The sequence below is a fragment of the Acomys minous genome (genome assembly GCF_964271855.1).
Source record: "Acomys minous genome assembly, chromosome: 4".
Taxonomy (NCBI): domain Eukaryota; kingdom Metazoa; phylum Chordata; class Mammalia; order Rodentia; family Muridae; genus Acomys; species Acomys minous.
Window position 1 is genome coordinate 109,363,078 of NC_140486.1, and position 25,913 is coordinate 109,388,990.

A 25,913-nucleotide genomic window follows, 5' to 3' on the forward strand; every position below is an offset into this window, starting at 1 on the left:
CATGTTGACAAACAGCACTGTCCATTGGGATGTAATAAAAAGTTCCAAAGTGCAGGGAATGGCCCAGTGGCCACAGAGATGCTATGTTGGTCCTGAAACAAAATACCTGATGTGAGCTGATTTAGAAAGAAAGAGGGACCTATTTAACTCATCATTCTAAAGGCTCAGATTCCAAGATCAGGTAGCATTCTTTGAAGGAATCATGGCGGGCAGTACCTTAACGGTGGGAGTCATTGTGTCAAAAAGAAAGCCAGAAAGATGCTCAGGATCTGACCTGTCTCGTAATGGTCTCTCATGAGAACTACCTCAATCCTTCTCAAAGGCGACTCCCAAATGACTCAAAGACCTCTCTCTAGCCCCCCTCTCTCTAGCCCCCCCTCTACCCCCCCTCTCTCTAGCCCCTCCCCACTCTCTTAAAGGTCTCATCTCAATTCTTGGGGATCGCGCCTTTAATACAATACCTCCTTAGAGACACATTCAACCCATAACCTGTCTATCATGGGTTTTTTTTAAAATACCATAAACAGCTAAATAAGTTGACAACCAATGTCGTATCTGAAACATTTTATGTTAATTTTAAAAAGAACGAGACAAGTACATCCTTCACCTGCTAACGTTTATTCAATATTCTTTGAAATCAGCAAGAATCATTAAGAAGCACATATCAGTCAAATACAGCCACAAAAATGTCTTGGGTATAAATAAAGGTGCACTATGAGAAACACTAAAGGGACCGGCACCTCTTACATGTTACTACCTCTTAGCACGACTCACCTGCAACGGAATTTTAATCCACTCACAATTAAAAATACTTGACTCTTGAAAGAGAAACTATAGGTTGAAACTGTTCAGTATTTGCCTCCCCAAATCCTTTCCTTCTTTATGTTTACAAGGTCAAGGTCAGGGACTGTTACAAAAATGACTAAAACAAACTGGGAAGAACGTTTCTTCAGAGTTCAACAAAACAGTGCAGAAAAGAAGTCACTTACCCATGCACAGAATAAGGCAGAGGCTAATCTCATTCGGGTTAGGAATAATAAATGTAACTAGTTTTCTTTTTTTCACAAAACAAACACCTCGGACACCACATCGTATTAAGTAACGATTATACTGAACTATGTATCACACTCTACTTATTTTCCTAACTCTACTCAGAAAGCCGGCACTCACACGTCAAAAGAAACTCTTCCTATGTAAGACTTATTCTGTTACAACCACAGAAGTCCATCTGGGTTTCACGGTAGGGTCTGCTGTCAAAAGAGACCATACTTGTCAAAGCATACAGTGTTGAGAGCTGAAGGTACATTAAAACATGGTCTATGGATTTCACAAATTCTGGCTTTTTAAAATACTTTTTTTTTTCAAACTAAAAGCTGCAGAAAATTAGTTCCTTGGTAGTCTACTGAAACTCTTGAGCAGCTAACATTTTAAATTTCTTAAGCTTTTTAATTTTCTTAAAAATATTTAAATGATCTTAGTATCTCATATTTTTTTGAAAAATAATCCAAAAAAATTTACAAATCTTTTGTTTTAATCAGTGTGACCAAGGGTTTGTCATCGGGGCTGTAATCCTCATAGGCAATGGGAGTCACGTCGTACATTGCAGGCCGAGATTTCTTCCCAAACCTGAAATCACAGAAAGAGAGGACTCCGGTTACAGGGGTGTTGGACCTCTGTTTCTACTAAGGTTGAGTGGTAAGAAGAGCATCCATCAAGTGCCTGCTGCAAAAACACGAAGACCTAAGCCTGACCCCCACCCCCAGCACCCATGTAAAACCCGGGGCATGGGTGCTGGTGTAACCCAGTGCTGGAGGCAGGAGGGGAATGGGTATGTCCCAGGTCTCACTGGCTACCCAGCGTAGCTAATAGATAAGCTGAGGTGAGCTCTAGGTTTAGTGAAACAACTGTATTAAAATTTGGTGAGCAAAACAACCAAGAAAGTAGCTGCACATGGACCTCTGCCCCCCCACCCATGCATAAGCTACATACAACATACGCACGCACACACACATATATATAACAGTCACACAGACACATACACATGCATACACTCACATACCTACACATAACACACACACTCGTACATGCATATATGTATTCTCACATACCTACATACATTACACATACACAAGAATAACATTCAAGAATCAAGTGGAACTATAAAAATACACCAAAACATACTCTCCCTCATGTATAAAAATTTGAGGGATCAATGTTATGCATTGAAAGGCTGGAAACATTAGACTCTAGGTAAGGCAGCAAAATAGATTACTGATAAAGCATCCTGGTTAAATCTTGCTGAATCAGGCGGGCAGGGCAGCTCCATGACAGAGTTAAGAAACCATATATCGACTTCTCCCTTTCTCCAGGATCCATAAATATCTGGAGAGACAGTTTAGTTTTACATCTACTCTCATGACTAGCGCACACAGTGGCAGGCAGCGGTCCCCAGGTAGCTCTCAGTCTCTGCCCTAGTGGAAAGGCTCTGAGATGGTCTGAGATTCCCAACACAAAAAGGACAGCGGAAAGAGATGGCCTCAAACACGGAGATTTTTGTCCAGAAAGGCTGCCAGGGCTCACCGTCAAATCCGACCCTTCAGTTCTCTCTGCCCCCAAGAGTATCTTTTCTTCTCTGAGTACCAAGCTATTGTCCCAACAGATTTGTGCATATCACCATCTTCTCAGCAGCAGGACCGATGCCCAGAAACCAGAGGAGTTAAAACTCCAAGTGCAAGACTTTCTGCCAAGCCAGTATTAAGAGAGCAATTATTAAAACATCGCCAGTTCAACTTCTGGGTGGTCTCTTCCCATTTGAGACCTTACTTTCCCCAAAGCCTCTGGAGTGAAATATGGTTTAAAGTCTTCCATGGAAACCTACCATTTCTTCTCATATATAACTTTTTTTTTTTAAACTTGCTTTACATCCAACAGAGTTCATTAAAAGGAGATTTAAAAAACAACTACCTTATATTCTAAAAAGATTAAGATGGGGCCCCCAAAGAATCACAGAACGACTTATTTACCATGGCTATCCACTCTCTCCTCTCTGTCTCTCTCTCTCTCTCTCTCTGTCTCTCTCTCTCTCTCTCTCTCTCTCTCTCTCTCTCTCTCTCTCTCTGTCTCTCTCTCTCTCTCTCTGTCTCTCTCTCTGTCTCTGTCTCTCTGTCTCTCTCTCTCTCTGTCTCTCTGTCTCTCTCTCTCTCTCTCTCTCTCTGTCTCTCTCTCTGTCTCTGTCTCTCTCTCTGTCTCTGTCTCTCTCTCTGTCTCTGTCTCTCTGTCTCTCTGTCTCTCTCTGTCTCTGTCTCTGTCTCTCTCTCTCTGTCTCTCTCTCTGTCTCTCTCTCTCTCTCTCTCTCTCTCTCTCTCTCTTCTTTCTCCTCTCTATTTCTCTCTTTTCCCTCTCTCTTCCTCTCCTTTCTCTCCCTCCCCCTCTCTCTCTGCTACCTTTTCAATGTCTGCTTTCTCATAAACAAATATGAAAAGTAGGAATGGCGAATGAGAAATCACTCTTCAAGTGAGCTTTGATTTGGGTGTGGGAAGATAGTTCTAGACATGGTCTCACTCTGTAGTAGCCTAGGCTGGTCTGGAATTTATTATACAGTCTAGGCTGTCCTCATACTTACAGTAATCCCCCTGCTTCATCCTCTCAAGTCCTGAGACTCCAGGTGTAAGCTGTGACCATGCCTGAAATGATCTTTGATTTTTTTTTAACTTTCATCAGTTGCCTTCCAATTCACTTAAGATTGACTGCCCTTCAAGGGCACAAAGGCATGATCACCCCAGAGGGACACCATGCACAACACAGGACCAGAGTGAAAGCTTCCTGCCACCTTTGACCCCCAGCAACCACAATTTAAAAGGCCCTAAGAAGAATCATTTTAAACTGCAAGACCTTACTGAACACCCACCAAATGTGTTGGCATTGAAGTGGGCTCAGACCTCAGCATATATATAGCCTGCTCATCTGTCTGGATGAGGCCCATGCAATCCTAGGATAGGAAAAGTGGCCACACTATGAAGCTTGTTGAATTCTATACTTCTTCCCAAAAATTACAGAGAGGCTATTCTATGGTAGAAAATGTTGACAAATTATTTCTCATAAACTATCTAGATGCATTTGTAATAACAGTGACAATTTGGAAGAAAGGCTAACGATGGAGAGCCTCGTCTACCCCAGGTGGTGGCCCTGGAATGCTATCCTGTGGGAACTTGGATGTAAGAATGAATCATATGCATTAGCTGATTAAAGTAAACAATTATTTGCCCCAAAATTAACTAAAATAAAAAGAATGTGAACAACTGAACAGACTCCATACATCTCTTTAAAGCCACTTGTTACATGGTTTCAGCTTGAAAAAGAATCTGCAGGCTGGAGAGATGGCTCAGAGGTTAAGAGCACTGACTGCTCTTCCAAAGGTCCTGAGTTCAATTCCCAGAAACCACATGGTGGCTCACAACCATCTATAATGAGATCTGGTGCCCTCTTCTGGTATGTAGGCATATATGCAAGCAGAACATAATTAAGAAATACATCTTTTTAAAAAAAGAAAGAAAAACAATCTGCCTTTTTACAATTTGTAAAGTTAGAGTCTCTGCTTTGTGCCATGTATTAAGAAGCAGTAAGTCAAAGGACCATGAGCTTGAGCGTCACCACGGAGCTGAAGATTGATAAGGAAAGCTTGAGGAGTATTGAGGATCCACCTAGCATGGCAGCCCAAGGCTAGGTCCACTCGCTTGCACATGTGCAAAGAGGATGAGTGAACAGGGCATCTTGCATTGTGTCTGGACTCATTTGATTGGTTATGTGGAACAATGCCAATAAAGTCATCTGCACATGGGTCAGAAAGTATAACACTGGTGACAAAAACCTGCTGAAGTCAGATAACACATCTAAGACAAGAAGAGTGGACCGGTGGGTTGCCGCCCCTATACTTTAATTCCCTAATTAAGTGTGAACTCTGTTTCCTGGAGTGAGCTACAAAGTGCTCAGTCCAAACTGCAGTTATCTGCCATATGGGAGCTAAAACAGCTTGTGTGATAGTCACTGGGGTTTTTATGCACCCATTCGCTGAGATAAGGCTTTCCTGACTCTCCTACATCTCTCAAGGTGGAGAACAAATGCCCATTAACAGTCATGCTGAAATGCTAAGTGCCTTTCATATCCCCTCTATTTCTCAGAACTGGGCCAGGTATGTGCTCCCTAAATACTGGCCCCTCCAGAGGCACTCAAGATAGGTACCCTACACCTTTCTATGTCTCTGTACTACATTGTCATCTACAAAGTTCACACTCAGGAACCACACAATTCGTCAAAACAAACCAACAAAAAAGCATTTGTGTATATTATATATACATACATATCAAGTGTTTTAATTATGTTTACAACTTTCTGTTGAACTACATTTATAGCTATCCCGAGCCATATATGGCCAATGGGCTACAGGTGGGCCACCCTAATTGGTCTCCAAACAAATCCCATCAACATCACGCCAGTTATCTTAAACATCATATTTGATAAAAAGTCCTGTGTGCCTAACTCGTTCTCTGAAGGAACAAAAGATGCTACAGCCAGTCATAAACAAGGCAGAAGAAAGAGAGCGCATTCTTCCAGCTCAACTCCTCCTGAAGACAGTAAAAACACAACACGATAAAGAGTGTTGGGTGTATCTGATCATAAGCAAGGCCTGAATCTGAAGGTTTGCATTGAGGATGAAAGCCCGTGTTTTTTCTGTTCTCTTTTTCTTATTTTCTGTGGCTAAATACTTGTAGGTGGCAGGTAGAGCTAGGCACCATGAGCCACCAAGATGTGACCTCACCATCAGGATGTGGCGAGCCATGAGTCACCTGCTGCTACTGGCCATCCCTCTGCTACCTGAGTGTCAGCAAAGTGGCTGTGAGGTACACGTCTCTCTAGACAGAGGAGAAGGGATGCCTTCTCAATCCAGCTGATGGCTGGCTGACATAAGAGGCACCACATGTTTCCGTGGTCCCTCGTGGATGTCTCGAGTGACCCACTTGCAATGTATCTTGTGTGCCCACTAGGCTCTGGTCATTCCAACTTAGTATCACCTCCAGGCTAGCAGCCAGGAAAACAGCCTGGGAGATGGGTGTTTGCTACAGAGGCCATGTTTGGAAACTAGAGGAGAAGGGAACATCAAAAGATTAAGTGTTGCCAAGCTCTTCCTAGAGTTTCCAGGAATAGAGAGCCAAGAAGGCCAGTTTGCCCGAGGTCTGGCTGCACCGTCTTCATAGAAGACTGCAGATCAGATTGTAGTTGCAGATCCTTTGGACAAGAAGTTACGCGGATTGCCAGGCTCTTTGATAGGTCAGCGGCTTTCTTGTGGACAGGATTATGCCCTGTGCATTTTGATAAAGATGGGCAGTAAATAACGATGAGGTTCATGAATGCTATCACATCTCTTCTTTCCTGCCTGAGTATTCCGTTATCTTGCCTGAGAGCCATGTAGGCATGTGCAACAAAGCATCTCTTTTAAATAAATGATCTGGGCCTGAAATACCATATTCCTCCACTTGGGGGGCCGGATTACAGATTCCTCTGGAATACCTAGAAGCTTATTTCCTGGTCTCCCATACACCCAAGTATAAAGCTTTACCTCTTACTTCCTCCTATGAGCTAAGCTTTTCTGGGTGCACAAGAGAGACTTCAACACCAAGGAAGCTTAACAGCTCTCTACTCATTTTTGTACCCTCTGCCTTCGGCTCAGCAATCTAGGATACTGGAACTAATTCTGGTGGCCGGGACCATGTCCTGAGCTGATAATACTCAGGGACACAGACAAGACAAAATGTCCCCTTCCAGCACAAACTGAGATCATCCGCTCACGTCAGACCTCAGATTCTACTGACATTTGCTATGTGCCAGGACCTGTTGGAGAGAGCGAACTGAAAGGAGAGACTCAAATAAACAATCAGGTGGGGCTTGTGTCTTGGGCTTCCTGGAAGCTGGGTAGCCTGAGCTGACCCTAAGAGGAAGCATCCGGGTGAGCAGCTTGTAGGTGGGTTCTGGGTCCACTAATTCCTTTCTCTAGCTGCCACAAGTACCCCCACAAAGCAGCTCCCACTGAGGCATAGAGACGTGTTCCACATCATCCAAATTCCTCTCTCCGGCTCATTTTCCTGGAAGCAGGCTCTCTTCCTGTTTCCCCTGCATTGAAGCCATTGTAAGGCGGAAAACTTGGATTTGGGCACTCTCCTTTGGGGAGAGAAGATTCTGAACCTCTTATCTTCTGCTGCTACTTTAGGGATTGGAGGCGTGCGTGAGTCTTTACCAATACATCATCCTAATAAGAATTATACTTCTAACAGTTTCTATAGGTCCCACTCTCAATACCAACCTCTGGGAGCTGGAGATGTCTCTGTGGTTGCTGCTCTTGCACAGAATTAGAGTTTGTCTCCCAGTGCCCATGCGAGGCAGCTCAAAACTCCTGTAACTCCAGCTTTAGGGGATGCAATACCCTCTTCTAGACTCTATGTGCATCTTCAGACAGGCGTGCGTGCACACGCGCACGCATGCGCATGCGCATGCGCACACACACACAAATAAAACCTAAAATGTATCTTTTAAAAAAAATAATAAACTCAGCCCACTGACTTTCTGAATTGTATGTCTCAGACCACTCCATCAGTTCATAGGAAATAATTTTGCTACTAACTTTGGAATAACATCCCTCCTGAAAGTCAGCAGGCTATTGACTGACCTTCTCAACAACATAGACAGATCTTAGAGAAGTAAATATGTGATCATCTACTTACAGAATAATTTAGCATCTGTGATTGAACAGCTGCCATGTTCTTTAAGGAGTGGGTGTGGAGGGAACTGTGTTTGCAGAAGGTTGAGTGATCCGGATGGAACATGGTCAGGGAATGGGGTAATAAGGCTTCCAATCATACTTTTCTATACCCTCCCTGTGCCACACCAACTTCTGACTGTCCACCAGGGAAGAACAGTGCGTTTCAAAACACAAACTCTATCTATCAGATGACAGTGATTCACCATGACGTTTTTCAGGTCCTGAAATCCAAGAGAGTAGTCTATGCTCATATTGACAATTTTAAAAGCAAGAGGGAAAATGTCAGGCTGAGAGGATAAAACACTTAAGTTCAATCCCAGGACCCACCTAAAAATGCTAGGCATGATGACATGGGCCTGTAATCTCAGCACTAAGGAAGCAGAGGCAGAAAGGTCCCTAGGGTGTGCTGACTGGCCAATCTAGCCTAATTGTGGAGCTCTAGGTCTCTCAGAGAGACTCTGTCTCAAAGGAACTGGACAGCACCTGGGGATGATACATGTTGTTGTATGGCTTTACATACACACACACACACACACATTCATGTATACATTTGCACATACAGATACACACACATTTTTTAAAAAACAATCAATACACAGATATGAAGAATCATATGAGTATGGTTGCAGATTAAACACAAATTAAACAAATGAACATATTCAATGTAAACAAAACTAGCCACGGGTTTAAAGGGCTCCTCATGAAGTGGGCTAGTACTCTGTCTCCAGTACCTGGTTCTATTTTTTAAGACCCTCCCTTGTGGCTGTGAAGTCCTAGTGATAGTATAACTCCAGAGCCCAAGTGTGAGGTCTCCCTCACTGCAGACCCTCAGAGCTTACCTGGCATGCCGGATGGACGCAATGGCATTGCTGAACTCACTGTCAATGCTGCGGCAGTTGTAGAACTCCTCATAGGCTGGCCGGGAGGAGCCCTGGTACTCGATGCGGCTGATGCGGCAGATGCCCACTATCAGGATGATGAGCATGAGCACGAAGGCCACGCAGAGGGCTCCGATGATGATGTAGAGTGAGTGCCGCGGCATGTTGGTGAGGCTCTCAGCCATGTGCCCAGACTTCCACTGCAGGTCTGAAAGCAGAGACAGGCCGGTGGCAGAGAAGGAACTGTAGCAGTCAGCATGCCACAGCACTAACTTCACATAAGGGCCATCTAAACTGGGAAGGATTAATTTCTGAGACTAATCCAAAACAAGGTTTAATGTCCCTGACATTAAGAGTCACTGACAAGTCACAAAGAAAAAAACAAGAATGCACCTGCTTTGGTTTGGATGTGAAATGTCACCAAAGGACCATGTGTCTAGTTCCCAGTTGATGATGATGATGTTTGGGAAGGATGTGGAACCTTTAAAGAAGTAAAGCCTTACTAGAAGAAGTCTAGAATCACGGGGTGGGGGGGGGGGCTTGGGGTGAAGTTTTATACCCTCAGCCCCACTTCCTGTTCACACTCTGCTTCCTGACTGCAGGTGTTTCCCCTACCATGATGGACTGTCTCCCCTCAAACTGCGAGCCAAAACCAACCCTTCCATCCTGAAGTAGCTTCTCCTCAGCAACCGTGTCACAGTAAGTCATCAACTGCATGGTCATTTTCAAGATACAGCTCTGCTACCTGTTGCAAATATTATTTTAAATGACACAGAAATGGGGGCTGCAAATAGGTAGTTGACCCTTCTTGTGGACTTAATGGTAGAACTACACCCCAGATGTGGCCACTTTAGACTCCCTGCTGAGGAAATAGCCCTGTAAGTGTTCGAATTCATCCTCATGTTAATCAACCATCACACACAAACTTCAGAAAATAAGGTCTGGCCCCATGCACTTACCCCTGAGAGCCAATAAATATTAGTGGCTTATCATTTGCTCTAGGTTTCTTTTACATGTTTTTAAATAACATATTTTACGTTTGTAAATAACATATTTCAGGTAAAGATGAGGTTCCCCCTCTCTCATGTCCTCTCCTCACCCCATCAACACCAGAACAATTTACAAGAGTCAAAAAGAAGAAAACAATACAAATATTCAACTCTGGTGAGACAGAAAGAAAGATATTCATTAGAGCAGTACACATAAATAAAAGAATGCTGTCAAGAGGGACCTACTGATGTGGTACAATAATCCAGCAATCACAGTGACTTTAAAATAGCTACTTGGGGGCTGGAGAGATGGCTCAGAGGTTAAGAGCACTGGCTGCTCTTTCAGAGGTTCTGAGCTCAATTCCCAGCAACCACATGGTGGCTCACAACCATCTATAATATGATCTGATGCCCTCTTCTGGCATGCAGGTGAACATGGAAGCAGAGCACTGTATAGATAATAAATAAATTAATTTTAAAAAATAGCTACTTGCAGTGTAGGGTAATAACACTAGCAAGCGATCACTGCTTCCCTAGGTGGGCTAAGCTCTTTAGACATCTCATTTAATCATAACTACCAGGGCCTGTATGATCTTCCCTACCTCACCCACACAAGAGAGGCAGCCTAGACAACTGGCATTCCTTTACTGGAGGTAAGGCAGGAGCTGAGGCTTGTGTGTCCACAGCGTGCATCCATCAACAGTGGTTGCCTCCAGAAGACAGGATTATAAGGGAATTTAGTGTCTTCCGGATTCTTTTCCATCATTTTTAGAGATAATGACCTATTCTTTTTGCAACCAAGAAATGAACAATAAGTTTCTGGTATAAACACCCAGATGTGAACCTCCACACAGCAGCTGAAAGCGCACAGACCCTCAGATCACACCAGCCTCGCTTTAATCACAGCTCCAACATTCGATACACCACCCCGAGCCTCTGTCCTCCGTGTGCAGCGGGGAAGCACCAATGTCTAATCCCACTAGTCTGTTGTGAGCATCAGCTAGAAAGCTGTGAAAAAAAGTGAAATGAGAAAAGACATTCCTTGGGTGGTCGCGCAGAAGGAACAGCTCAGATCCTGGAGGAAGGAAAGACAAAGAAGAACACACTGTCCCGTGAGGCAGATGCTCTAGGCTGAGGATTAGAACACTGACAGCCCCTGACCTCCCAGCAGCTTCTATTAACAGGGACAAAAGGGAAGGGCTAGATGTCACCTCTGTGGTTGGCACTGGCCTGGCCGGTAACGTCAGATGAGGCTCTGTTTGCAGACCTGCATACAAATGGAGATGTCTAGCTAATACGAATGTGGATGTGAAAGGAAACTGCAAATCAAAAGGAGCTGAGGTTTCTGCTCTGTAGTCATACCATGGCCACCACCCTTCCCCTGCAGGGCCATCACTTCCACAGTAGGACTTTCCTGGGGTCTAGATACAGGATTCCAAAAAGGGTAGGGATGGGAACACCGTTCACTGTCCTGGTTATGCGAGGGTAATGCCACACACTTATCATAGCTACATCTTCAGTGATCATGGAATCAAAACTGACTATTCTTGACCCCGAAAAGGACAGCCTGAGGGAGCGGACAAGTGGTCAGGCAGACAGGAGGCCAGGCCTACAGACCCATTTCCTAGAGGCCTAACAGGAAAGTGGCCTTTGCTCCTGGTCTGGATAGTTCTCGAATGCCTGAGGGGATAGGATCACTGGAGACTTTTCTGCGTGTACGGCCAGATCACTGGATCCCTGAATGTCTGTCTCATGGAGGCCCGTGACACCTGGCATTTCTACCCAAGACAGCCTGCCCAGCTGCTAAGGCGGCAGTGGGAGCTCAGAAAGCCACCTGATCCTTAGCGCACTCACTCCTCAGCCGAGCTGACACAGAGAAATAGTCTCCACAGATGGCAGGAGGTGTTTTTGTGAAACCAGAACTGAGGTTCTGTCCCGGAGTCGGCAGCCCTTTCTTTTGGCAGTAGCTACTGCCTCCCTGGAGAGATGGCTCTGTTTTCTGGCTGGAAGAGTAAGTGTGATTCACTTGGTTTCCAAGTATTATAGCACTCAGTTCCCTTCAAAATTCAGCAGCAGGCTGGAGTCCAAAGCTCAACAGAACATGTTTTATCATCCATTTAGCATCAACATGAGGGTGGCCAGGGTGGGTGCTACTCCAACTCGGTTGCCAAGTGCTCAGATCTGATGACCAGGGAGGATCTGGATTTTTTTTTAATTATGTGTACATTCGTGTGTGTGTGTGCATGCGTGTGTGTGTGTGTGTGTGTGTGTGTGTGTGTGTGTGTGTGTGTGTGTACATGTCACAGCACATGTGCAGAGGTCAAGGGACAACTTCCACCATGGTGTCAGCTCTCTCCTTCTTCCATGTGGCTCCTGAGATGGCACTCAAGTCATCAGCCTCTGAATATTGTACCCACAGAGCCATCTCTCCAGCCCCCACGGGAGTTTCCGTGAGCTTTTGAGCTTTACGCATGTCCTGTGTATAAAGAGTCTGTACATCATATTGGTTGTGTACACGCACAAGTTCACACATGGGGACTACTGCCTCATTATGTGGTCATCACAGCATTGTCCCACGTATGACAAATTGCCCACGGTTTGCATGTCCTGCCATTTACCCCACAAGTATTTGCATTCCAAGGTGTTTAGACATTAAGGGGAAATCTGTCACCATTTCAAAAAAAAAATTTTTGTTTTTCCTTCATCCCCTGCCCTCATGTTTAAAGCTAGATACATCTTTACTGTCCTCTGAAAGGTTCCTGACAGAACGGAAGGTGGTTGCTCTGCAAACTAATTGGTTTAGTAGCCAGCCTGGATCTGTGTAATCTAACACTGGAATGTACCCTCGCCAGGTGGCTGCAAATGCCATCTACCATCCAGGCTCCATCATCATAAGACAACGATTTCCCACATCCCCCCGAGTCCCATTGCATGAATCATTTACCATGTTGGCTACAGCCCAGCCCAGGAGAGAAATCTTCAACCTGAGCCTGCAGGATGGGATTATCTCATGGGCCCCAGCAGGTGTGCGACCAGGAATGCTAGCTCAAGAGCTGTTTGGGGAAATTTTCATAAATGTTCTACTCATAACTCTCAAGGAGCATTTGCATTTTTGTTTAAATTTGTCTGAAGTTTTCCTAAAGGGCTTTTACATTGAACATTTTGGAGCTGCTGGGAGCACTCCATAGAGAAGCTGTTCAAGGTAAAACAGGCAAGCTGATGACAAAACCAAATCTATCCAAATTAGACTTCAACTGATTTGCATAATTTACTCTAAAATAAATTGTCCATATCTGTTTTGTGAACACAGCTAGCCTGGCTAATTTACTCATCTATGTGATTTAAAAAGAGACTGAAATGGAGCGTGTCTGTGATGATGTCACTTAATAACTAAACAATTCTTAAGGCCACCTACTGCCTACAACAGCAAGGTAAGATTTCAAATGTCATGCTTCCCATAGCTGAAGGAGAGCAGTCCAAGGAAAGCATCAATTGGTCCAGGAAAAAATGTGCAGCCATTGTTGATTTTCAAACATTGAATGGTTGGAAAAGTGTGCTGATTTGAATGAAAATGGCTCACAAGGAGTGGCGCTGCTTAAAAGGTGTGAGCTGGGAAGTGGTGGCGCACGCCTTTAATCCCAGCACTTGGGAGGCAGAGGCAGGTGGCTCTCTGTGAGTTCGAGGCCAGCCTGGTCTACATAGTGAGTTCCAGGGACATCCAGAGCTACATAGAGAAACCCTGTCTCAAAGAAGGAGGAGGAGGAGGAGAAGGAGGAGGAGGAGAATAGAAGAAGGGAAGGGAAGGATAGGAAGGAAGGAAGGAAGGAAGGAAAGAAAGAAAGAAAGAAAGAAAGAAAGAAGGAAGGAAAGATGTGGCCTTGCTGAAGAAAGTGTGTCACTGGGGGCCTGCTTAGAGGTTTCAGAAGCCCAAGCCAGGCCCGAGTTCCTCTCCTCCTGCTGCCTACAGATCTGGATGTAGAACTCTCTGTTCTTTCCCCAGCATCATGTCTCCCTGCGTGCTGCCATGCCTCCCACCATGATGATAATGGACTAAACCTCTGAATCTGTAAGCCAGCCCCAGTGAGATGATTTCCTTTATAAGAGTTGCAGTGGTCATGGTGTCTCTACAGCAACAGAACACTAACTAAGACGGAAGTGGAGCAGCCGACTCCTTCATAAAGATCAGTTCACAGACCACCTGTGACCTGAGTTCCCACTGTGTGCTCTGATAAAGCATGAAGGAAAGTGGAAAAAATTGAGCCCTTGGGGACCCAAGTCTTGACGGATACAGCAGCAGCAAATTGTCACCAGTTTGTAACACCAGTTCTGGGGGAATCCAACACCCTTCAGGTACTAGGCATGCATGTGGTACACAGACAGAGATGCAGACCAAACACTCATACACATAAAATAATAATTGAAACAAACCAATAAACTGGGCCCTCTGAACACAGCCAGTGCTCTTCACACCTGAACCACACTTCAGCCCTTACCCTCTTGCTGTGTGCACAATCAGATGAGGTTTACTTTGTTATATTTTTAATGATTTTCTTTGGTATCACCCTCTACTTCTTCATCTAATTCTGTCTATAAGTTTTTCCACTCAGAGGCATTTTTTAAAATTTTCTTTCTATTTTTCTATCTTGGCCTCTCTGTTTCCTCCTTTCTCATTTCTTTCGACATTTACCAGTATTCTGACATCACTGCTGTTAATACTGACATGTTTTAACTTTTTATTCCCCTTCTTACATCTTCCTAATTTTCTTTTTGAGCTTTGTAATTAAAGAGAAATCACTTTTTAATTTTCTTTTCTTTAAATTAATTGTTTCTTGGTCCTTCTCTACAGCTTTCTCCACCCACCCCTTGCTTTCTCCATCTGTTTATTTAATCTTGCTTCTCTCCCCCTTTTCTCCCCTCTCTCTGACTCCTTCTCTTAACTCATTTATTTACTAGACTACACTTATTTACTACAAATAACATTTAGCTTCATGCCATATTGTACAGCACTTTTTGTCATTTTCAGTTTTATGGTCACTAGTGATGGACTGATGGGCTGTGTTTGATTTTTAAGTTTATTTCTGTGGCATAGTTCTTTTTAGAAAGCAATTTTTTTTCTCTTCCTGCCTAGTTGTACTGGGGAGGGAGCCTTCCAGAGTAGGCTGTTCAATAAAAAGACATGTCTCCCAAACCCAGAAGACATACCTAAACCAACAGACGCATCAATTACAATGCAGAAGAATAAGGAACATGAGAAAGCAAGACAATATGGCTGCTCCAAGTGATCCTAACTCCTCAACGGCTGGATTCACTTAAGTGATGCAAGTGCCAGGAGAAGATTTTAAAATATTTCTGATAATAATAATAATCAGCAGTGATCTGTGAAAAGATACAAACAAGGAGATGAACCCAGTTCGAGTAAGGGAAACGAAGACTGGGGGCACGGGTCAGAAAAATGAATGAGAAAATCAGCGATGAGGATTTTTTAAAAAGTCAGACACAGTGGAATGCAAGATGAACAGCCACATTCAAGCAGGAAAAAAAATACTCTAAGGGATGGAGGACAAAGCTAATGAAACACTACAATCAAATATCTATAGCCCAAACTAAATGAACTAAGAGGGCTTGATCACAAAGTCTAAGAGCTCCAGGATGGGGTCAAGAGACCAAAGCTAAGACTCGACAGGCTAAGGGAGCTGAGATGGAACACTGAGAGCACAGCAAATGTAGCCAACAAAATGACAGCGGAACATTTCCCAAGTCCAGGAAGAGAGAACCAAATGGACATGGCGAAAAAAGAACACTTCCGCAGCAGATTAGAGTCAAGATGTCAAAAATACACAAAGCAAAGGGAAACTCCAAGGGAAAACAACAGAAACATCAGAATAACCTCAGATCTCTCACTAGGAACCCTCATAGCCAGAGAACCATGGAATGATATGTTTTAAGCCCTAAAAGTAAAAAATGCCAACCCAGATTGCCATAACCAATTAGGAGCACATGAACTTCAGCCTAAGAAAGGGTTAGGATCAAGCCCAGTTCTAGTTTGGAGCACACTAGCTTGATGCAGTGTTTCTGATTTTGCATCTTAGAAGACTTTTGTAATACAAATGGGACATAAATATGTTTAACATACAAAGGAAGGAGCAGCAGTTAACGCTAGCACGTGGAAGAACCTACACAAGCGTTCCTTATATATTAATTCAGCTTCTACTCTTGAAACAAAATTTATAGGGTCTCTGGCTTGGTAGAACACTACACCTACATGATTGACAAAAGATAAAAACTTCAGGTCTCTTAGAAATGCAGGGAATTGTCATCAACAGACTCATCTTCTGGTGTTTAAAGGTGTGCCTCCACAGAAGATTGTGTAAAGACAAGGAAGGAAGTTATCAAAATGGAAATAATGTCATGCTGAGCAAGTAACACCCGAAAGTCTAAAGCAGGAAGATTGTGAGTCTCAGGCCAGTCTGGACTTCATAGTGAGACCAAGTCTAAGGCTGTTCTGGACTTCATAGTGAGATAGATCATCTCTTATAGACAATAAAAATGGAGTCACTTGTGTCAACCCTTTCAAGAGTAACTAAAGCCAACATGTTACAGTGAGGTGGTACATAGGCACAGCCAGCAAACTTCAGGGCTCTTATCTGCCTTCAAAGCATTAGGATTATAAATATATACAATTATGTGGCTTTTTACATAGGCAGTAAGGCTAAAACTCTTCATACTTGGCCAGAGAGCACCTGACTGACTGATCCATCTCCCCAAACCAATTTACTCTCATGCATTAAAGAGTGCAGTCAGCAATGCAAAGGCCCTAGAAGAGGCACTCTTTGAACACCAGTCCTGTGCAGCTCACGTGGAATTGGGAGACAGGTAGCCTAGTTAGATGAGATGAAACTTTATGGGCCTGTTTAAATAGGAAAATGCCTTTCAATGGGTGAATAGTCATCAGGTTTCAGGAAGGTAAAAATGCAATCCCACAGGAGGCATTGTCACCTCCATCAAGTGCTACACTGTACATTAGACCTTGATCCTGACTTTCCTAAACTTCAGTTTGCTCACCCACAGCCCCAGTGCTTTTCAGCTCTTCTTCACGTCCTTCGATGCTACATTTTTCTCTTAGCAACTGAAGCAACCCACTATACTCAAAGATGTTTGAAAACACAAAGGCCAAGGGAATTCAAATCCTGTGTTGCTTTCTAGACTTTCCAGATCAAAGGCTGCATTTTCCGATAGCATTCTAATGCCTGTCTGCGGAGCGCATTTTTGGCTGATGGAGTAGCAGGGAACTTTGGGTGACATCTGAAGACTCTCATCCCTGATGGAAAGGCTGGATGCAATCTCAAGGAGTAGGCACGGCAGAAAGCAAGAGACAAAAAGATTACTTGGACTCTGGAGACAGGGGTGACTGAAATGGTCCCTCTGAGCCTCAAGGCTTCATGGTCACTAATATGGGGGCTTTCTGGTCACAATGCACATCTTCTTCTTGCTGAAAGGAACAGCTCACAACTGAAATACTTACGGATCTCACAGTTTGCTCCCACCCAGCCATGAGGGCAGTGGCAGGTGTAGCCATTGGGCTGGTCCAAGCAGGTTCCGGCATGATGACAAGGGTTACTGTCACACTCGTTGATGTCAATGTCACACTCTTCACCTAGGAAAATAAAGAACAGTAACAGTGACTGGCTATATCCAATCCTCCATGAGTTCCTTGAAAAACAAAAATAAAAAATAAAAACAAACAAACAAGAACCCAGGCAATGGAATTTTCACTTAAGTAAAAACTGAATAAAGAAAAGTCATTGTCAAGAAGACTATCTCCTTGAGCTCATGAAGAAGTAGACGCTATGCCTGTTAGGATTCTGCCACAGTCTGTGATGTCATTGCCTACCTGCCACTGGACGTGGCTCTGCCCAGTATATAAAAGGACAGACCCACCTCAACTCCTCTCTCTCTCTGCACCCCCTTTCCTTCTCTCCTTATGCTTATATAATAAACTTCTCCATATAATATCTGTTATGTGGCACAGCTAGGATGACAGTTACAAACACACAAGGAGCCCCAATCTGACACGCTCCTTCCTGGGAAATGGAGGCTCAAAGGATGCTCGTATGCACTCCAGTCGGTTCTCCACCTACAGCAAGCTGGCCAGACCCTGATGAGACCCCGCATTCTGGGCTTCCTAACCTGCCCACAGAACCTGCTGAAGCATGCTAAACCAGCACACGGACCAGCATCACTGTGAGCCAAACATCCCCATATAGGAACTATCTTGCTGGCAAAAGTTTCATGAACAAAGACACCTTTGAACAAATCTACAGCCATCACGATGACCCGATGCAAGCTAAACACACTCCTTAAACCTAAGGGTCTCTTGTCAAAGCTAAAGAGGAGACTTCAGACTGAGGCAACCTCTCTTTAAAAAAAAAAAGAGAGAAAAATAAAACAGAAAAGAGAACTTTTAAAAATAAGCCTTCATTTGCTTAGATAAACGCAGAAATGCATTTAAAAAAAAAAACACTGCTTTATCGCCACAATCAACATCAAAACCAAGTATGTGTTTCCATCTTCAGAAAGCAACATTTCGGCACATTCAAGTAATTACTCCCGGGCTTACTTAGCATTCAATTGCTTTTCTATCTGCCGTTGGTACACTTCACATTGACAATACTCCCATATGTTACTCACAGCTCATTTCAAAGGAAGAATCTCACGCTGAAAGATTTCACGTCTGTTCCGTTTCACACCTCTTGCATACCTGGCATCTGACTATTCAAGTCAAATCTGTCGAACAGAACTCTCATTGTCTCAGGGTCAACCTCATGTGATTGATTATTTGTTTCTTGTAACAAATATAGCAATTTACATCAATGCAAAGAACACAAAAATCAGTCACCTGGTGCTAACCTGTTTTAACCTGTTTAAAATATGGGTACCAGTGGGTGACCACTCTAACAGGAGACTGGCATGAACCAAACAATCACAGATGACATTACATGGTAGACTGGTTGAAAAGCACATCGCCAGGAATGTGCTGAGAAAGGCTGAAGGACAAAAATCAATGGCGTTCACAGATAAATACATCAGGGCCACTTTCTACCCATTTAGGATGCCAGCCTTAATGGAGATGTTTACTAAACAATAGCTTGCTTCAGCTGGCTATCCAGACATTAACAATCCTGAAATGAGAGCCCGTGACCTGGACAGCAAAGAAACAGCCTGGTTCTTCCTCAGCCTCCCCAGTGGGCAAAGCCCAACACTCCATCAAGTCCAAGGCCAATGCCCTCAGCTCACGTGACACCTGGCCAAGCATCAATCTTTCCACCCACTCCAACATTCTGACTTTGTTTTCTCCTGTTTTAGTAGATGGGCTCTTAGCACTAATTTTGTGTATTTACTAATTGCCAACCTAAAGTGTCTGAGATTTTTGTGGGCCTGAGACAGTTGTCTTTCTAGCTGAATCACTTATTACTTTCTTTCATGTAAGTTAAAAAAAAAAAAAAGCTCACTGCTCATTCTCAAATAGCATTTGTGAAGAGATGCAAATGGCCATTTGCGGTCTTTTGCAATTTCTTTTCATCCTGTTGTTTTCTCTCTTCTCTTCTCACCCTCTCCTCCCTCTCTCTGCATGCACAAGTGTGCAAATGCACAGATGTGCGTGTAGGTGAATGCTGGTGTGGTGTGCATAGATGTGGAAGCCAAGGTGGAAGCTGAATGTCTTCCACTATCATGCTCCATCTTTTTGTTTTAATGTGTGTGAGTGTTTTGCCTTCATGTATGTCTGTGTGCCACACACATGCCTAGTGCCAGAAGAAGGCATCAGGTGCCCTAGAAATAAAATTGTGAATGGTTGTAAGGCACCATGCTGGGGCTGGGCATCAAACCCAGGTCATCTGGGAAAACAGCCAGTGCTTAGCTCCAGAGCCATTGCTCCAGCCCTCGTCTTATTTCTTGAGACAAGGTCTCTCACTGAGCACTGAGCTCACAAACTAGGTAGACTGGATAGCCAGTAAGCCATGGGAACCCCCACCCTGACCCTTTCTCTAGGCTCTCGTCCCCAGGATCACAGACATGATGCCACCATATTTCACATGGAGATCCAAAGTCAGCTTGCATAGCAGGCACTTGACCAGCTGAGCCATTTTCCTAGCTATCAATCTACTATTTTCTAAGAGATGATGTACTGGGTAGTATTTATAGGAGGCTAGAATCATATTCATTCATTTGGAATTCTTTCCTTGGGTAAGTTAGGAAATGTAAAATAACCAAAAAGATATCCAAAGTCATTGGATAAAGCCTTGAGTTGGCACCGTCCATGCTCGGAGGTATAGATGGCAACCCCTGTAATCACAATATCTACTGTTATCCATGTGCCAGGCCCCAGGCAGGCACTGTAGCTTGTTCCTTCATAGGTTAATAGAATTTGATTACAAGTGAATCAAGGTTCAAAAACAGTACTTAGAACTTTTTCTATTATGGTTTAAAAAAACAAAAACAAAACTTGAGGTGACTACCCCTATAAACTAGAAGACTATATGAAATATATGAAAAATAAACCTCTTTGAAGAACTGGACACCAAGAAGTCTAGAGCTGCAAGAAGCAAAATGTACCTGCTGAGCTCCACAGTATTCGCCCTGGACATCCACCTGTAGCCAGCTCTCAAACACAATGGTTTTCCTGGACTAAGGTGACAGAAGCTAGAGCTTGTGAAGGCCAGGGTCATATGTGGGGAATGCTACTACAGAAAATAGATAAATAAAGCGCACGAGATGCTGAAGTATGCTGTCTCCCAGAATGATGCTGTCTCACCCGAGTTTGCTATGAAATAGTGTGTGTGCACTGAAGTCTAAAAACCCTGGTAACTAGGGTGAGAGACAATCAGCTCCCAAACTTGTATCACAGGAGGAGGAATTCCAGGCTCACGGCCCGCAGTACATCATGAAGCCACCAAGTACCCCATCTTAGAAGCAAGACACAACAACCATTACAGTAGAGGGTCAAGGCGAGAATGATCAATGCAAAAAGGCTGGCATTCCTTCTCAAGTCTCTGATGGGGTTGGAGACCAGATAGCTTAGTTTTACAATTAGGCTTAGTTGTTTAGGGGTTAAGATGTTTTAGAGATCGGTGTTTTAAGTTGCTAATGATGAGATATGATAGATATTGATTTTCATTCAAAAGTTTAGGCTCACCAAGATAGGAAAGATGCTTTCTTCAAAGGCTGTCAAATACAAATAGCCAAAACACTAAGAATGTAACATTTATATAATTCCTGATTATTTCATGGTTCTTCTGGCTGTAGGTAGTTTGTCGTGTATAAGTGTAATAATATAAATGCATATGCAAAAAATTTTAATAAAAAAAAAACAGATGGCATGCCACTCATCATGTCAGCATAGAATGACCAGCACCCAAGCAAATGTAGAGAAAAGGAGGAGGGGAGGATGAAGTGGTAGGTGTCTACCTGCCTACTTTCAAAAGCCACGTGGCTACTGTAGGATTTTAGGTACTGAGGAGGCTGAACTGGCAATCAACAGACACACCAATCAACAAAAAAAGGAGGAAGAAGTCAAAACGGGTCCACGCAAATACTGCCAACTGAGTTTTGACCAAGGTTCAAAAGCAGTTCAATGAAAGAAAAACAGATGGTCTTTTTAACTAAGGAAGCAAAGTTTAAAAAGGGGGGAAAAAAACCCAAACAAACAAATAATGTCTAGTTGGAAAATTCCATGAAGGAAGGCAGTTGGTGAAGAAAAATAACTAGACCAGAGAAGCCTCGCTGAGGGGTGGGGCTGCAGAAGCCAAGCTGCTGATCTATTAACTTCAGAAACGAGTTGCGGATGCTGCTGTTGCTGAGACAGGGTCTTAGGTAGCCCAGGCTGGCCTTGAACTCACTATGTAACCAAGGATGTCCTTGACTTGGTAAGCCTCCTGCATCCACCTCTGGAGTGCTGGGATAATAGGCTTGAACTACCATGTCTGGCTTAGGCCTCACTAAACTTAAGTGAAAATGAGCTGTAAGCAGACCCTGTATTCCATCTGGAAAAGCGATTTTCTAAAAGAACACAAGGGAGCAATTTTGATATGCTATGGCGCATGTTGGAGTTGATGAATTGAATGGATGTTGGATAGCGGGAACCTCTTAGGTTGCTATGGTTCTGGGGGGTTATGGGTAAATTAAGAGAAGAGAGACTGATCCCTGTGGTGCTGGATTCGAGTTGGGACATCACTGTGAATTCCTATTAAGCTTAATATAGGTACGGATAGCTCCATAGTAAGATGTATGTGCACCATATGCACACATTAGTGTATATATACAATCACTTGCTTGTCAGCCAAAAGGCTCTAAGAGTTGTGACGTCCTAATGGCAATAAGTACTTTCAGAACCTAGATATTTATTTTGAATGTTCTCCAATAAGGAGCCAGGGGACCTTGGAGAAATGGATGACTCCAGTATTGGGGCGGGGGAGGATAGAGACTGGTGAATTTTAAAACATCAGAAAGTATTCAAGCGCTGAAACATAACACAACAAACCAGCAATGCCCACACCCACACGGGGATTTGTAGAAGGGGCATAGGAGCCAAATGAAAGACCCCCCAGTGCCAAAGTGGGAACACCGAGAGCAACAAAATAAACTAAGAAAGTATTGTCCTGTCACACAAACCTTATCCTAAGTACCCCTAGGTCCTCATTCATATAAATAAATGATTGAACAAACTAATAAATTGGGGGAGAACAGACAAATATCTCACAGAGAATTCCAAATGGTCCTTTAGCTGCCTCACCCTCATGCAGGGGAGCAAAGCCCCCATCATCTAAGGTAGGCAATGCCAAATGACTTCCACACAGTGCAGCATGGAAAAAGAGGAAGAGGGAAATGATGGTAGAAAACCGACGGAACTCCTCCTCAGCTAGTGACCAAGGCCACCAAAAAGCACAAGTTACCCTGATAACATAGGGCCTTCATATGCTGTGACAGGATCTTCTATTTTTAATGGGCAAAAGGCATATGAAGACCCTTCACCATGGAGGATATGCAGATATCAAACCCTGCAACACACACACACACACACACACACACACACAATGTTTATCATCATTTTGCCATAGAGCAATTCAAACCAAAGCCATAGGGAGCTCTCATAAAGCTAGCAGATTAGCAAAGCCTTGGAGAAAAGGGTGGATGCCAAGCCAATAACTGAAAGACAGAGAGGACCTACATCAGGTCCTGTGGAGACAGCTGTGCAGAATGCCAGGCGTGGCGAGCACAGAAGCTTCTCAGTTGGGAGGGAAATGGGACTTTTGGTTGAACGTTTACTTAGGTGACTACTATTTGTCTAAATCACTCTACTCCATCAATGAAGAGGGTCTCAGACACTCACTAGCTGGCCAGTTGTAAGTTTTACTAAACCTAAGATACACTGAGAGATGGGGAGGTAGACAAGAAAAAGAAAAGGCCAGGGACTGGAGAGATGGCTCCAGAGGACCTGGGTTCAATTCCCAGCACCCACATGGCTCACAACCGCCTGTAACTCCAGTCCCAGGGGACCCTGTGCCATCTTCTTGTCTTGCAGCACACACATGTTGTACATATATTCATGAAGAGGATCAAAATTAGCCCACAGTTTCCAGGCAGAACAACCTATAGTGGTAATAATACCATTTGAAGTGCTATCCCACATTAAACACTTAAAGGAGGAAAGAATGGATAATCTATGAGTGTGGTGTGTGCTTCAGATTTCCAAGGCATTTTACTAAATGACCCATTGGAGATCCACTAAATAGTTTACAGTAAATATTCCAATTTTCAAACCTAGAAATTTTTCAAAGTAAATTTTAAATGGATTACAATGTAAATGCTCAAAATTAACTCATAACATAGTTATAATGATATAAGAGGATATTAATAAAGCCTAGACAGTTAAAGCCATTTCAGAAACAAGGACAAAAAAGGGGGAGGAAGAAGTAAAGATTTAATTATGTAAAGATGAAATATAATACATGTAAAACAAAACACTCTATACACATATGAAGCACATGTGACCCAGGGAAATATTTATGTTCTTGCCAGATAAGAATGATGCACTCAAACTAATGGCTAAAATGAAAGGTTAGTGTGAATGTCCTAACAGAAAAGCAACAAAGTGATGAGCAAGGTACACATAAAAGAAGGAACACAACCAACAAGAAATATGTCTTTAAAGTTTTCAACTCTTAGAGCAGCAGACCTGCATATTAAACAATGAAATAACACAGCTGCTTACCAGAATGACAACTCTGGAGTATGTGTGATGAGACAAGAGAACAGTCATGTCATTAGGTGTGAAAGCTAGCATTTTGTTTTGTTTTATTTTTCCCTTGGGGAATATAACACATACGTAACACATACTAAGGATCTGTTCTCCTGGGCTCCTGAGTTTCTATTCCTAGGGAATTGTACAAATAAAGGGGGGCGGGACACATATAGAAAACTACACATGTGAAAACATTCTTTTCATTATTGTTTTTAATATGGAAACATTCTTAACTGCAAAAAAAATCAAATTGAAGATGAACTAAAAATAAATTATGGCATCTCATAGAAATGACTACAAGGCAACCAATAAAAATGCTTTAAAAATAAAAGCACAGTGCTAGAAAGATGTCTCAGCTGTGAAGAGCACATACCCTTCTTCCAAAGGACCCTCCATCGTCTGTTTTCACCCACAGCTCCAAGCACCTGTAACTCCAGCTCCAAGGATCTAGTGCTCCCTTCTGGCCTCAGTGGGTACCTGCACTTATGTACACGTGCACACACACACACACACACACACACACACACACACACACACACACACACCACACACACACACACACACACACACACACACACACACTATTTAAAGGTATAATTCTTGATGTGGAAACACACGTATTACTTACTTATTTTTTCTAGGTTTAAAATAACATAGCTATTTTGATTCCATTTGTGTCTATATATGTACACACATATACTTTATGCCATATTCTATACATAGAGCTTCAGGAAAACTCTAGGATGTGGCTATATTAATAGTGTTATTTCCCAATGGTATTATGTTAACTGGTGAGTTATTTCAATAGCCTTATATCTTCTAATTTCTTCCATGCCTTTTATTTGTTACTGGTAAGACAAAAATATCTGTCAAAGACCCAGAAATCTCCCCCAATATATTTTTGCCTCCACTAATTGATAATATAAGTGTCTCTCTGTGTTTGTAAGCAATCAGATAAACAAAACCATCTGCACATCATTTTTGGAGCAAGCCCATTTCTCAGTCTCGGGACAACCCAAAAGGAAAGCACAGGGTGTGAAACAGAAAAGTAGAAAGAAGACCAGGAGTTGGTCCTCATCCACTGGCACCCTTTCCCAAAGGAAAATAGCTAAGGCTTCCCAGGAAAGAACTGGACTGCGGACTCTGCAAAATGCTGTAGAGTTTGGATGTGGCCACATTGGCCCAGGAGAAGGCAAGCCTAGGCAAGGTAGTCCCCAGCACAGGATGGCATGTGTTTCTCTACAGAGCACTTGCTTTCTTCCACACACAGCTTCACCCAACCTCACAGTGGAGGGATTCTCTGCCTTTGTTGACTTAACAAGATATCAAAAATATTGACCTTGTGTTTTTGTGTGTTTATATGTGTGTATTGTATGTGTGAATGCACATAAGGATACACATGTCTGTGGGCATGTGTGCTCACGTACACAGACAACCTCGAATGTTGTTTTTCAGGCACCAATCACTTTCCGTCTTGTGACAGGGTCTTCCACTGACCTGGAACTTGCCAAGTGACTAGGCTAGCTGGTTGGTGAGCTCCGGGGACTTGACTGTTTCCCCTTCCCAGCTCTGGAAGGGCAAATGTGCCACCTCACTCAGCTTTTTATGTGTGGGTCCCAGTGATGTAACTTAGGTCCTATGCTTGCACAGCAAGCACTTTACCTACTAAGCCATGTCCCCAGCCCTGACCTTGTGCTGTTCTTTAATTTTCAGGACTTCTGAGTTCTGCAGGAAAAACCAAAGGGTGAAATTTGGAATGTTCTGGACTCTCCTGGTTTCAGACTTCCTTTGAGAATCTGAGGAACACTGAGATCCTCCCCCTCCACATGCACATCCAACCTAACACTTTACTGCTACTTTCACCGATTTACAAGCTCCCAAAGCCCATGAGGGTGAAGCCGGGCCATCAGACCATGCTAACTAGAAGTAGGTTCCTAGCA

General features: G+C 43.4%; 1 protein-coding gene across 1 annotated transcript in view; it reads right to left on the minus strand.

Annotated features, from left to right (window-relative positions):
- Window positions 1-599: 599 nt before the first annotated feature.
- DNER (delta/notch like EGF repeat containing) overlaps window positions 600-25,913 on the minus strand; it is a 274,139-nt gene continuing 248,825 nt past the window's right edge. Inside the window, exons 11-13 of the mRNA XM_084779181.1 lie at window positions 17,200-17,331; window positions 8,650-8,896; window positions 600-1,626 (exon numbers count right to left, since the gene is read on the minus strand). Coding sequence (XP_084635307.1) covers window positions 1,515-1,626; window positions 8,650-8,896; window positions 17,200-17,331 — 491 coding nt within the window. The 3' untranslated portion in view covers window positions 600-1,514. The remainder of the gene's footprint in view (window positions 1,627-8,649; window positions 8,897-17,199; window positions 17,332-25,913) is intronic.